Raw genomic sequence first — 15,653 nt, 5'->3', positions numbered from 1 at the left:
ACATTCGAGTGGTTTACGTGAAATTTACTCAGGTGAACATGTCGGTTTGAGAAGTTTTGAGCATGCACCAACTGCACATGTGTGCATTCGTAAACAAGGTGCAGTTTTTGAACATGGGCGTTCTGGTTTCTTAGCGTATGTTGATCTTATTTCAAAAATAGGACAGTGTGCATGCAGTTTGCGGATTGAAAACTGATATATTTTGATATTTCTTTTATGTTGGTGTATGATTTTTACCACGGCTATATCATCTTGGCAGTTTAACTGATATTTGTAGATAACATTTTAAAACTTATTACATGTGAACCCGGATGATTGTAGATTGTTAGGAGAGTTTTACTGTTATTTAAAATATTTGCTAAAATTGTGGGCAAAGTTTGAATTAATGCCAAAATTTTCTCTCTATGGATCAACTATGGACTCTAAAGAAATATGAATGTAAATATTATAGATAATTTGCTCAATTCATTTATATCCATCATATTTTTAAAAGCAATATGAGGCGACAACTTTCTATGAGAATGTAGCATTTTTAATATACTTTTGGCCACCTCGGTTCCTTAAAACTGGAGAGTTTCAACTTGTATAAACATTGTTATGTGATCATAATGCTTGTGTTTTGGAGGTTAAGTCTTAGCACCGGTTAAATGCGTTATCGTGTTATGAAATTTCCACTGTTTAAATCCTTAATGATACGTGGTGCAATGTGCATGCACAAATGTGTTTTGCCTGCTAGGCAGATGACAAGTTAGATAAAACTGCAGTGACTCGTGAAAGGTTGGGATGGCTTGTTGTGGTTCTTGGCATTGACCTCGCCATTCACTTCTCCTTCGATCTGTGATGTTCTATCCACTGACAATGTAAAGTCACTTTTATCATACTGCCATGAGATGGACCCATGGTTTGAAAATTTCAAGATATTACTGACTTATTGGTTGATGTCTACAAACAGGGACAACGTGAATCTCAACATGGCCGACACGACGGTGAGCACACCTCCCTCGCAGCACTACAGCGACCACCTCCAGCCACACCTTCCGATGCCCCCGCCCCAACCTCAGGGGCATGGACACATGGGACCCATGGGACCCTCGCCTCCTCAGACTAGCCTGTCCCGAGGGGTTGTGCCATATAGCGTGCCTCCCGCACCACTCAACACGCCAATGCCTCAGCCAACACAGAGTTCAAATTGCCCCGTGAACAGAGGTAAGTAAATGCGAACATGTTTTATCAGGATTTTGTCGTTTTCCGCTGATTCTCAATATTATTTTTTGCTTTTTTTATGCGTTACAATCATACATGTCTGTAAGAACATATGACGTCTTTGATAAACTAAAGTTTGAAAAAACCTGAAAATTTTGAGTGGCACTTTCGTTTAAATTTGATTTTTAGGATAATCAACATGCAAGTTTGAAATATTTTAATTTAAAATATTAATGAAGCTAGTTCACTGTTTTATATTATTGAAAGACAACTATAAAGTATCTATATTTATGTTCTCAGATGCTGCTGTGCATGTGGATAAGTTAACTAAAATAGAAGTGTTGATTATTAGCTGTGATAAAATGCATGTTAATTTGCATTTTGATGACAACTTTTCAGTTCATTATTTTAGATAAATTTGGAAAGTTGATTATCATAGCTTTTGTATGAAAGTATAAAAGTCACTGGATTTCTCATTTGGAATAATTAGAATGTTAATTTAACTAACTCCATGCATAGGTTGATATAACTTTCATTAATTTGGTCAAATTGTATATAAATATAATTTCCATGCCATTGTTTCCACAAGCATAGTTAACGATAAATTTGAATTGTTGACGATAAGATTTAAAGAAGATAGATATGTAGTGTATAGGTGACATTCTTTTTGTGAATTTAAAAAAAGTTTACTTATAGAATATCGTATTTTCCAAGTTCTAAACAAATTTATTTCCTCTGCTTAATAAATTTCAAATGAAGAATTGTTCAAAGTATTTTTATCATCGTTACTTTTTACATGATTAAAACAAAAGAATGAAATATACTTAGGGCCATTTTTACCCATCATAACGCTTTTTAAAAGTATCATATTTGTAATAACAATTTTGAAACTGATAATTTTGTCATTCCTAACTTCTTCATTCTGAATATCCTGTGAAAAATCCTTCATTGAAATTGCTCGAAGGAAGACACTAATTACTCATTTATGATAGATATATATATTTTCATTATGAAATCGTAGCTTGAACCTTAAATTTTCACAACAGTTGTAGAAGAAATGTTAATTAATTAAAAATTAATTGACTTAAGTGTTTGTTTGGTTGGCTCAGTTGTATCTACCACACTTAACTTTTTACGGTTGGTGTGTTTTTTGGGGGGATTGGAAATCAAAAGTTCAAGTTGTAAGGGTTTTCCTTGAATATTCTGGTTTCCTCCCACAGCAAGACCTTTCATGTGCTTCTATCCAGGCCAATATGAGTGACTGATATAAGTAATTTTTCCCAATTATTTTAAAATAAATTATTTTTGTATTTCAAAAGGTGGAAGAAATGTTTATACTTTCATTCATTCCAGCTCCGTCATTAGAGGCTCCAGAAATTTATTCATGAAAACCTTCATTAAGGTCTATGACAGATTCTGATTTTTTTCATGAGATTCCAAGGGCGAGGCAGGATATATTTATTTGATTTGATTTTCTCCTGTATCCAGTTTTGGTCAAAAATTTTTGCATTGAAATTTATGACATTGGCGAATTTATTCATATAGATTCTGATAATATCTGATAGTGAGGTTCATGTTGAGTCAGCCCGAAAAACATTTAGCTATATTTAGGATTATCACTTTTGAATTTCCTTAATTAGCTTAACAATTTAAATAATTCAAGATTTCAAATTAAGTAAAGTTTTGACTTTCATGTTGAATCCAACCTTTGTATTCCATTAATATTGCTGAAATTTGGTATCAGTGTGGTGTTTCCCCTGAAGGATCAGCACTCCATTATCTGAGTTGCTGTCTGTGCAAAAGATTTTTTTTTTCGCTGAAGGTATATGTGTCTTTTACCTGCTTTAATGGACTTGTCTTTTTTAAAAATTCTACCTACAGGCAAGCTGCTAGAGCTATTTTTTTACGTGTTATTACTCTTTACAATTTCACGAAATTTTGTCGGGGAAATATTTGTTTAACAACGTGAACTCTTGTCATGAAGTCAATAAACATGGCCTTTTTTTTCGTCATTTTAGGAAGAAATATTTATCAGTTGGAAAAGAAATTTTAAGGGGCAAACCATATATTTTGTGGTTTTTGCCATATTATGAATTAAAGCTTATTTGGAATAAGGCCCAGGTTTTCTGCCCTGTAAAGCCATAGCTAAAACCCAGAAACAACATATCAAATATTTACTGAAAAAATTCAGCGAGAAATTTCTCACTATATTCAGAGATATTACAGCAATTTCCATTGTGAAATGAAACCAATTTAAGTTTATTGTATTAAAGAAACCTTGGGTTAAAACAGATTAGGTCTTTATCTTTCATTTTAAATCCTCTGTACATGACGGAAACTCACAATGAACAATAGAATTAATGTTTTCTTTTCTCGTCACATTAAGGAAGTGGAAGTGAGACTGTAAAATGACATCAGTATTAAGAAGAAGTTGTGTTTTGTTTTCTCAGACAGTAATGAATAATGCTGCATTCGTATCCGGTATATTGTTTGACTGCGGGGTGATAACTCAAATAAGGACAACAAAATAAATTTGAAAGACTTTAGTTCTAATTTTGGATGAAAAAAACACTAATTTGTGGTGGATTATAAGCAACAACAGGAACTAAGTTGTGGAATATATTGACTTATTTTGTAGATATCATCAATTACACATTGCTAATTATTAGTAGGGGATGTGTTAATTTATACGGTTTTGGCAATACTGTTGAATAAAAGTTTTTGAATGGATATACACAAGGGTTTTAAAACATTGGATATGCATGGACTCCATCAAAACTCCATCATTTTAACACCAGTAATTGTTTCATTTCGAAATAATACAGTTTTTTTAAAAACACTCTAACACTGTCTAGCAATATTAATAGTGTTCAGCATATGTTACAACAACTTATGTAAAACTGCGTATTTAATAAAAAGAAAATGCAGTGACTAGAAAGCATTGCTCTGATTGGTCAAAATCACAAAAGTTATATCATCCCTTTAAAAGTTATCATCATTAGTGATGAAATAAGTTTTTATCACAGTGATAAATTTCTATATTTCGCAGACAAAATGAAATACAAGATTCAAACTGATAAGCTTTAAAGACTCTGTGTTACATAATATATAGTGCACCAGCTTGAGTTGACAAAGTAAACATTCAGAAACTGGAGAATGTTATAATATATTACGGATTTATGACGCCATATTCTCTTTGATACAGCTGGAGCTGTGCGAAAATTGACCAAAAAATTTATGCTTAAAGATTTTGTCAATTTAGTTTTCGCAGATATTGTCAAAAATGAAAACATGGATGCCACAATATAGCTCAGTGTTAAACATTTATTGATAGATAAGTGGATTCTAAAGAGTTTTGTGTATTTTGTGGTATCTGGTCCCCGTTGGTACTCATACAAGCGCAAAAGCTAGCCCTGTCCCCTTTAGCTTAGTCTGATGAGTATAGTTATTTTGAATCTGAAACGTGGTCACATGACCTAATTAGACACTACACAGGTCACGCCTATATTCATTTACAAACATTTAAAAGATTTTATTGTGAAACTTACCTTCATATATAGTGTATTATTTACATAATGATTTATGACTGTCAAAACTTATATCTCTTAATTTTCTTTCTAAATTTATTTTGAATAGGATGAAACAACCAGACATGTCTAAATGCAGTTACATGAACCAGCTTGTCCAGGATTAATTCATAGACTATATGTAAAATAACAAAAGTCGATTGTTACTTTTTGCTAGATTCTTGATTGTGAGAAATTTGGTGGTAGTAAATGACAGGAAAATGCCATGATTGATTGTTACATAATGCACATTAGTGTGTTGTGGCACATGCTGATACACACTTATTAACACCTGATGATTAGTGTATAAAACCAAAAATCTTCAGGAAATAATTTCATTTTGTCATATTTTAATATACGTTCTCAATACCAATTAATACTTTGTCCATCTTTTTCTGTTAAACAACTTATTCTCAATAATGATATGACCAAATGTTTTGGTATTTGGCTGGTGTGTTCCTAGGATGAAGCCCAACAAAGTTTGTAGAAAGAAATGACCTTGACCTACATTCAAGATCACAGATGTCAGATTTGAACTTAAATGCCTAAAGGCTTGTATGTTCATAGGAAAATGTGTGACATAATTTACGAAAAGAAATAACCTTGATTTATATTCAAGGTCACAGGGGTCGAATTTGTCAAAAACTTTAAACAACTTCTTCTAGTGAACTAAAATGCCTAGAGGCATTTTATTTGGTTGGTATATATATATATCAGGTGAGTGCTGCAGGCCCATACGACCTCTTGTTTTTTTCATCATAATTATTGAAGTGTTTGGAAATGAGAGAAATAGAGATCTCTCTGACCAAATGAACCCCTTAAGACAGACACTGAACAAAGATTATAATGGATGTAATTAATTACAGGTGTTAAATGGCTGTTTGTTTCTTTTGTGAACCTGTAAATAGTCACAATATAACAAAACGAAGTGTGTTCAGTGACCACTGTTTGACCTGTACAACAGATTGCACCATTTGCACTGCATCTATTCTTATGAATCAGCAATTTCAACCTGCTTTGGAGATAAATTCATAATTGTTAATTATGTATTAGAAATTCTTTCTTGTACCTTGAAAACATGATATACACTTGATTATCTAGACATGTATAGGCAAAAACTATTGTAACATTGCCACACATGGAAAGTCAAAGCTTGTATGTGATAAAGACATTCGTAATGAAAAAAGTACAGCAATCTCAACGCTTAAATCCTTCAAGTTTTAAAATTTGTATGCCGATTTGTTGCTTGGATTAGTATATTTTTTATAATTTTTATGAATTAGTCCTGTATATCCACAAAGTTCTCTAATTTATGTTACAATAGTTGACATGCATTCGTATAAATATATATGTATATATACAGAACTTAGCACAGTCACGTTGTGTTTACGTGCATGAATACGTGTCACAAAACAATTTTTTAACTGCGGAGAACCGACGAGTCAAATCAAGAGAAATTTTTGAACGCCCTTATAATCATATTTCATGATATATTTGACAACAATAACACCTTACCATGATCATGTATTAGGAGGTCTACATGTATATTCCACTGAATTGGTTTTATTTAAACCGTTTTATTTGCTCAAGTTATTGTATAACGATATATATATATATATATAGTGTTGAGTTAAAGTAGAATATTTCATTTTCAATAAATAGCATAGTGTAAAAAATGGATCATCTGAGAAGTGTTCGCCTTCTACACTATAGTTTTCATATTAGACTTTAAACTTTGATGTCACATGTACCACATGACTGGTCATCTCACTAAATTTCTCACTCATGCATAACAAGTGTTTTTAAGTGCCTAGAATAAGATATCAGGACTGATTTGAGCTGTGCTGTCTAGCTAATAACTATAAACTTGATTTATTTTACAATGATTGCGAAACAATTTATTTCAACTTATACTCTTGTTGGCACGGATGTAGGCATGCGAGGGGGCATATTGTGGGAGGAAACCAGAGTACCCGGGGAAAACCCACGTGGTCAGGCAGGAGACCCTTACCTTTTCACATCCATTCAAGGAGTCAAACCCCAGACTGTCTAGGTGGTAATGCTATATATATAGATTATGATGTCACAGAAATTTACAAAAATTAAAATTGTGGTCAAAACCCTTCAAAACAAATTTTACTGTCAACATGTCACAAAGTGTAACTGATGTGGGAGGGTCCAGTGTACAGGCAGATCAACACTATTAACGCCAAGACTATTTCATATGTAGGTGAATACAAGTCGAAACGAATTCTGGGATTTCTTTTTCTCTCCATCAGTTGAAGATTCATACTTTATTTAGATTTGTATTAAACAGGGCTATTCACTTCTGTATCTAGTGTACAAGCTTAATATGTACTAAAAAATCTCTCCCAGACTTCAGGTTTAAGTTTCAGTAGTGCTATATCATAAAGTGGAGCAAATAGTATTTTTTACTGATCTGAAATCAAGATTTCACAAAAGGGTTTTGAATGTTATGGACTTTGCTGCTAATTTTTAGAAAATAGTTCAGGATTTTTACTAAAACTTCCACCTGTTTACAGGGCTTCACTTAGACACTCATCATGACGAGTAGAATTTGCCAATGAATGAGTCATTTTTGGTCCATCATCAGATGGAGGGCTATTTAAATCACCTTGTATCATTGGTCATTCCTCCGTCCGTAAACAGTTTTTGTTATCGCTATTTCTTGAGAAGTACTGGATGGATCTTTCTCAAACTTTATATGCAGGTTCCCTTTGGTATCAAGTTTTGCCTATTTTTATCAAAAAAACAAAATGAATGACAGGTGACCATCTTCGATTTTGATTTTGGCATTTTGTTATTGCTATTTCTTAAGAATGACTGGATGGATTTCTCTCAAATTTCCAATTTTGGGTTCCCCTTTGTCCCTTGTTGTGCCCATTTGATTATCGAACTGATCAGAAAAAAGGAAATGGCCGACAGGTGGCCATCTTGGATTTTGACTTTGAAAGATTATTATGGCTATTTCTTGAGAAGTACAGGATGGATCTTTCTTAGATTTCATATGTATGTTTCCCTTGGTTCCCAGTTGTACTCATTCCATTTTGGGTGTGATCAGGAAAAGAAAATCGCCTACGGGCAGCAATCGTTGATTTTGACTTTAAAAGGTTGTATCACTATTTCTTGAGAAATAGTGCATAGATCCTCCTCAAATTTCATGTATAAGTGCCTCTTGGTTCCTAGTTCTGTCTGTTTTAGTTTGGGACTGATCAGAAAAACAAAATAGCCAACAGGCAGCCATTTTAGATGTCACTTTGTGAAGATTGTTATCCCTATTGCTTAAGAAGTACTGAATGAATCTCTCTCAAAGTTCATATGTATGTTACCTTAGTTTGTTTTTGTATCGGATTGAATTTGGGACCAATCAGAAGAGACAAAATAGCTTCCAGGAGACCATCTTGGATTTGGCAGATAAAGATTATCATCACTATTTCTGCAAAGGGATGTTCAAATGTCTTATCATTAAGAGCTAAAACAAAGAAGAGAAGAGAAAAGAAGGCAATAGATCCGACTTTCAAAGAGCAAATACAGATTAAACAATGGCAGATCTCTTGTTATTTACCACTAATTCTTGTGCAAAATCTTCAAATTTCATCTTGTAAAAATTGAAGTTTATGCCCATATCATGAATGATGAAACAAGTGCTTCATTGTCTTTGATTGCTGTATATACATCTGTGATAGTTTCCAAGTTATCTCTACTTTTAAGGGGAGTGTTCAGATTTACTTGAACGAAGATGGCTTAGCAAAAATTTTGATTTTTTTTTTGATGGTCAACTGAAGACAGTTGCCATAAGATTGGAAAGAACGTAAGTGATTTTAAGCAAATGTTTTCTAGTGGTAGAATTATGTATTGGTTCTTTGAAATATATATCACTATCTGTCACAGATGATTGCTTGCTCAGCGATGTTTACACTAGCTCTCTCATTGGATGTTCCTGAAATTGTGTCTAGTTGAGTACACTCTGTATATCAGTAACAGTTTAAGAAAAAACTCCTGGGATATGAACAGTTTATTTGCAAATGCACTTGACTGAATCCAACTCAATGCATAATGCATCAGCACTCTGCAGGATTTTCCTTGTAAATTTTCTGGACTTGTGAATTCCACATTCAGATGAGTACTTTAGAGTGGTCCACTTGTCCAACAGAGGAGTGCTTTTGAAACTTTTTTGCTGGGACTGTTCAGTGCCCCAAGATTGGTAATGGAATTTGGAATTGTCTTCCATATGGTGGCCATCTTGGATTCTTAGAGTTAAATTTTGCATTGTTGCTATTTGTAGATTTCACATGGCAAGTCCATGTTTCTACATTCATCTTAAAACAAGATAACATGAAGGATGCGAGTTCTGTGATAAGATCAGTTGTAAGTTTTTGCCTTGCTTTTGTCTTGAGTTTTATTGTCATAGGAATTGGTAAATCTTCTAATGCGTTCCCTCCATCTTGTCATCTGTCTCGGATGTTCAAAATAACTCCACCAACTTTCTGCACACATCAATCTAGTTGTGTAATATTGTCTTCTGCTATAAAGAAGTTTCCAGTTTTGACACTTTTTGGTTACCATGGTAACAAATTGTCAGATTTACTGATTTAGGTTTTCCAGAGCATGTCTCTGTGTCCGTTTCATATAATTCCCGCATTCTCCCTCATCAGTTGAGTAGTTTGTTAGTGCTAACTGCTACAGAAGAGTTTGAAGTTTTGCTATTTCTTTTGTTACCTTGGAAACAGATTGTCAAAATCATTGACTCCAGTATTTCAGAAACATATCTCAATGATAAATTAAATCACCTCTTCTGTTCCACTCTTCATATTCATTGCTAACTTTAAACACTCTATTAAATGCGAAATATTTTGACCATGACTGTGCCATTGGTTGTGTTCCAGCAATGTCATATGAGAACTATGTCTAGAAGTGATAGGGTCACTCAATGATAGTAGATAGTCCTTTACACTGAAATGTTCTAAGCTCCCTATTGTGAATTTTTCATTTCTTGATGGCAACGTTCCTAAATCCTCAACCCTATGGTGTTTACATGTCACAGTTGATGCAATATTCAAGGGCCTGTTCTCATTATTTCTCTTATCTTAATTTGTGCAAGAAATCATCAACTGACGAACAAACTCCTAACACAGGGTTTCCAAAAATGCAGACTGATGATAACTATAGGGAAGATTTACGGTTGTCATAGTGATTGAGAAATATTCTATTTCTTTGTGCAATATGGATCTTGACATGTTTGATGCTCGTTAGTTTGCCTGTTGGTTCCGTTGTTGTATACCTTATTCTCATTTGAGAATGTGACAATACTTACTTGGATTGACTGATGTTTACACAGCGGATGTTGTCGCAGAAGCATAAGGTGCTTACTCTTCTGGAACACCTGGTCTTGTTCGCCTTGTATTTTTCAGGAGTCTTTGCGTAAATCTTTCTTTTGTTCATATTTTGGAATTTGAGTTTAGATTACAATTATTTTACTATGTTGGTATTTTCTTGATGTTTTTTTAAGCCCTCCTTACTGAAAAAAATATGGCTGCTATAAAAATGTCTCATTATTAAAGTATCAAACTTGGAATATTGAATCCTATGATATGTTCTTTTTGTTATTTTGCAAATTTTTATATATTTTTTTTGACACACTTGTACTCAAACTTTTGAGTCATATACACCACCATCTTTATTGAGATGTTGGGCTACCCATATCACCTTTTTGTCTTTGGTCCTTTGTCAGACCACTAATAGTTTTTGTTGCTTTTTTCTCAGATTTGATGTCCACATTTCTCTTCGTCCCTTGTTGTCAAATTTCACAAGTTATGAGTCCTCAGGGTACCTGCTTGAGCATTTTTCATTTAAGGAATCATCAATTGATAAAATGGTTGACAAGGGGCCATCTTTTAAATTTGGCAGTTTGATTTTGTTGTCTCTGTTCCTTGACAAGTATTCTATATCAATTATTCTCAAATTTCCTAGGAATCATATATATAGCAGGTTTTCCTGTCATAGATTTTTAACTAGTTAAGTTTTATTGTTGCTAACTAGTTAAGTTTTATTGTTACTCTTTCTCATAATCAGAATGTAATTAGGTCAAAATTATACTGTGTATATCAGTTTCAATGACTATGAATTCACCTCTCAATACAACAAGAAATGTGATAAGTGCAAATAAGGTCAAAGAGAATAAAAGTAGAAAAATTCAGCTTGTAAAGAACTCATAAAGTCATATCATATATTGGTAGGTCTCAAGATCCTGGGTTTTTGTTAGTTTTCTTCATTTTAAGTCAATACCGTTAATTAATCTATTGAAATGTTTTTAAAGTAATTGGTGGAAAAAAGGAAAAATCAAAATTTTTAATAAAATGGGTCTACTTCTGTAAAATATGTATATGAAAGAAAAGCTACATAAACAGTTTTAAAATCAGAGGTGGTTAGAGAGATAGAAAAGAGGTAGTGGTGGTTGTTTGGGGGGGGGGGGGGGGGGGGGGGGGGGATATAATATTTTTTCTGAACCAGCTTTCATATAAGAACTCTTTGTGTTTATATTTGAATGACAAAATGTTAAATGGTTTTTCACTGTATGCGTAAATTTTGCCATTTGGGGTTTACTCCAAAGCAGATAAAAAAAAAAGACACAGAATAATATGGCGAAAACAATTCATCACAAAGCTTTATGTTCCATCATTCTATGATAAGTCGTTAAGTCTCAATGTATGGTCCTGATCATGGCAAATTAATAGGACAGATGCTCCATGGATGAACTCCGCCATTTTAATGGAAATTTGAATCCCGTATTTTTGTAATATTTGGAAGAGGCTGATTGGATCAGCTACACGAAAACAAAAATTCATAAATAATCATAATTTTATGAATAATTTATCAAATTGTGTTTAGTTACGATGCATTACTTGGTATAATTATTCATGATAAACTATACATATTAATGCCCATCAATTAATTTGATGTATTTCTGTCGCTTAACTAATGTATTGTAATAAAATAGCACAGTACTTAGTCTCTGTATTTCTTTCTTTTGTTCATATTTTGCCCGAGTTTAATGGATTTTGAGATTTTTATGAAATGCATCAAAGAAACATATCTAAATGATGATGTATCATGGTAAAGGGAGATGCCCACAAAGTATTAAGTTATCTGAATTTGAAAATTACATTCTTAAACCATATTTATTGAACGTTACATCATTTCCAGAACAGCTTCATCAATTACAAAGTTATTAATACTTTTTATTTGGTAAACGTAAATATAAGAATTTATTATTGATTTTTTTTATATTCCGAAATATGATTTTTTTTTTTATTATCAACATTACTTGCTTTTAAAGGAGATATTTCTTAACATCAAGACGTCGCTGAACTCTTTGATACAATAAGGTTTACACATCAGATGCCAGAAACAGGTTGTAAGTGGAAGATATTTTAGCTGTGATAAGCTTTGATTTAGGAATCTGATATCAATATGTAATTCTTAAGTCCCCAAGAACTCTCTTTATCAATTAGAAGCTTGCTTTCTTCAGTTACATGGACTTAAGCCAGCAGTCTAGCTCTCCTGCTGAGCTTGTGTATAACGCCAGTCAGCTGGGTCTAACTCTGGTGTATGATGAATATGTAGTTGAAGCTTATAGTCCTTTTCCTGTCTTTTGTTCATGGAATATATTTTAGAAAATGTTGAACGGGTTTTGAGGTCATTTGACCTGAAAGGTCATCCTGGTCATCCTATTTCATCCGTCTTTATGTACTGTGCACCATGCATAAACTTTCCATTTGAAAAGATATACAACTAAGGAGTTGAAAAAGATTTACAGGTAGAATCATCTTCTTCTCAATAACAAAAAGGCTCAGTGAACTGATGCCTGTAGCATGCTTTCATGAAGGACTTCCAAGTTTGTTCAAACAAATCATCTTGACACACTTTCAAGGTCATAGAGCTAGTCAAATATGTTAAAATCTTTAAATAACTTCTTCTCAATAACTTTAACTGTAGCATGCTGGGAAGAAGGGCTACCAATTTTGTTAAAATGAATGGCCTTGACTCAGTCTCAAGGTCACAAGGGTCAAATGTGTCAAAATCTTCAAAATTCCTCCAAATAACCAAAGGGTATGGCTATGGATATTGCACCTGTAACAAATTTAATTTTTTTTTTCTGTCAATAGCTCCTTGGTTTTGGTATTTATGTAGAAGCATGCTTGAGGAATAGGATTTAAGGTTTGCAGGAAATGATTTTATGATCTGATACAGTGATTTTTGTAAGTTGTTTTGCAGATGAACAATTCAAGCCCAGTGGGCCTTTATTGTAGGTAGGTTATTATAGTCAGGAGATCGTTAAGGCCCATGGACTTCTTGTTTTGTTTGATGAATTTTTATCTATTATGATATGGAAATTGGTTTTGTTGATGTATATGTTGACAAAGATATTGTACCAGTAGAGCAAAGTAAATATTAGGAACCTAAAAAAATACTATCATCTTATACAGCCGAGTTAATAATCGGAGATGATAATCTATTGGATTTTCCCCCAATAGTATATTATATGAGTATATAACAGCATTTTCAATCAACAAATTACCAAAACATCCCTAGATTTCGTCTTATAATTCATGTATATTTGTTTGTGGATATTGTCAGTGTATTGATAATTCTCATGGGGATGTTTTTCCACTGTTCCAACAAGGCAGCCAAGAATAGTCAGGGCATTCAGATGCTATTTCTATTCAGTTCGGTTCACAAGTATTTGATAGTGGACGAACATGGACTGTATGGTAGCCAGTCCAGTGGGTTCCTGGTAAGATTGGTGAGAAAGTCTCGATAAACTCTGGCTACATGGAAAAATCGTGTGAAAATGGTAATGCTGTTGCACAAATGGATTTGCAACATGGCAGAGGATATCATTTCCTTATTTCTATGGTTAAATTCCCTTCAGTGCAATCGATGGTGACTTTACCCTGTGAGAGATCCCTCCCCAGATGATGACCAAGCCACCCACGAACATTTCCAAAAACACAAGCATAAACAGAGGGTTCCCTTAAGGTGTTAGTACACACAATGTTGACCATCCAGATCACAAATTGTGAGCTCAGTGAGACTTGTCTAAGAAAAAGACCCTTTTCTATTGTCAAATTGGGAATTGCCACTAAGTCATATGATACATGCAGCAAACGTGCATGAGAAGGACACCAACTTGAGGTCACTGAGGTCAATGAGATTGTAGACTTCTGCATTTGATGAAATCAAAAAGTGATTGCCTACTGTATTAAGTGATTTTAGTGGTTGTAACATGGTGATTACACATCTGAAGAAGGTAAATGGCACTGTTGATGTGGCATTGCCATGCATGGGCGTCTATGTCGCGGTCGGATGGCAATGAAAATAAAAAGTTAATTTTTCATGACAAATCATCAGTTAATGTCATGAGAAAATGATCAGTATATTGCATAATGTACAGCTAGCATTATTTCTACCTGTTAACGCTCAAGGAAATTGCAATATCTAGAGTTATTTCCCTTTACAAAAACCAAGGATTCTCATTATTCAATCATTTGTGATGTCAATTCTTCCACTAGACACAGATTTATTAGTAGCATTTATGAGGGCTCGGTACATTAAACAGCTATATTTGATTAAATAAGCATGACCAGCACCATAAAACGACAAACAGGTATAGTTTGTTATTAGACTATAGCTGTTTAAAAGTAGCTAAACAATGTCCAGTAATGATGCTTTAGGCTATGAATTGTATCATTGCTTGGCCAACGAAAGAAAAAATGATAGACATACAGTATTTTGATGAATGGCAAGGTGACTTTTCATTATTATAACTTCTATGTGTTCACTGCACATCTATATTTACTTAGAAGTAACAACTTTGGTGTAGCTGAAGACAATATCGTTCTATGTAAATTTGTTTGTTTGGTGATTTTCGTCGTGTACTCACTTCAGTGATGGTAACCGCCGTTTTAATTTTAATTAAGATTTCATCTTAGAAAAAAAATTTAAATCTTATCATAAAGGGCTTGTTAGATGCAAAGTTCATCACATTGTGAATCTCAAATGCCCTGAGCTATCTAAGTACACATCTACCCTTCGCGGAGAACCTGCCGGTCGGACAGATTTGTAGTCGTAACAGGACACTAATGATTTAACTGGACTGTGAATATACCCAGATAAGGCAGCAGGATGGACAGTTTTACCTGTATCATGTAAAGGAATGAACTCTTGGCTCACATTTTAATAAGATATATCAAGAATCAGCAAACTCATTGATTTACCACCAATTTTATTTTTATCCCAAAATGTGATATTTTATGCTATTTTACTCGATGTTTTTCTTTTCTTATGCTTTCTGGCAAATACTGAGTTGTGAAAATGCATTGCTATTTCAGCTTACACTTTACTGTTATCAAGCATTCTGTAAATATATTTAATTTGGTTTGCTTTGCTTGTGTAATTTTACAATGTTGGGTTATTTTGTTTGTGGTTATAACTTTTTAGAGTCGCGATTGAAAAACAAAGAAAAACACAATGCAGGACATGATAGTGTAAAAATTCCACAAAAACACATGCACACATACTGTACATCATCATCAACTTCCACATGTAAGACAATAAACATGTTAAAGTATCATTTAAAGGTCAAGGGGTTAAGCAATCTCTTCATATCATAATGTTCAGTGTTTACCATTTGATATCCTCAGACAATGAGATGTAAGTCAGTAGTACCGTGTAGACCTTTGTTAACGACATAAAAAATGTGTATTTTCTTGTACAGATGCAACTAATGATGAGAAGGGATCGACGTATACATGTAATAATATCTCTGCCGTAGTAAACTTTTTGTACTGAACTATAATAACG

General features: G+C 33.5%; 1 protein-coding gene across 1 annotated transcript in view; it reads left to right on the top strand.

Annotated features, from left to right (window-relative positions):
* The first annotated feature begins 890 nt into the window (after positions 1 to 890).
* The window catches only part of LOC132563117 (protein bowel-like), a 28,938-nt gene continuing 14,175 nt past the window's right edge, over positions 891 to 15,653 (top strand). The window contains exon 1 of the mRNA XM_060227875.1: positions 891 to 1,206. Within this exon, the coding sequence (XP_060083858.1) occupies positions 891 to 1,206 (316 nt within the window). The remainder of the gene's footprint in view (positions 1,207 to 15,653) is intronic.

The sequence above is a fragment of the Ylistrum balloti genome, unplaced genomic scaffold (assembly GCF_031769215.1).
Source record: "Ylistrum balloti isolate Yb309-2 unplaced genomic scaffold, AGI_CSIRO_Ybal_v1 Utg371590, whole genome shotgun sequence".
Classification (NCBI taxonomy): Eukaryota; Metazoa; Mollusca; class Bivalvia; order Pectinida; family Pectinidae; genus Ylistrum; species Ylistrum balloti.
Note: the sequence above shows the minus strand (reverse complement) of the source record. Positions and strands in the feature narration are given on the sequence as shown.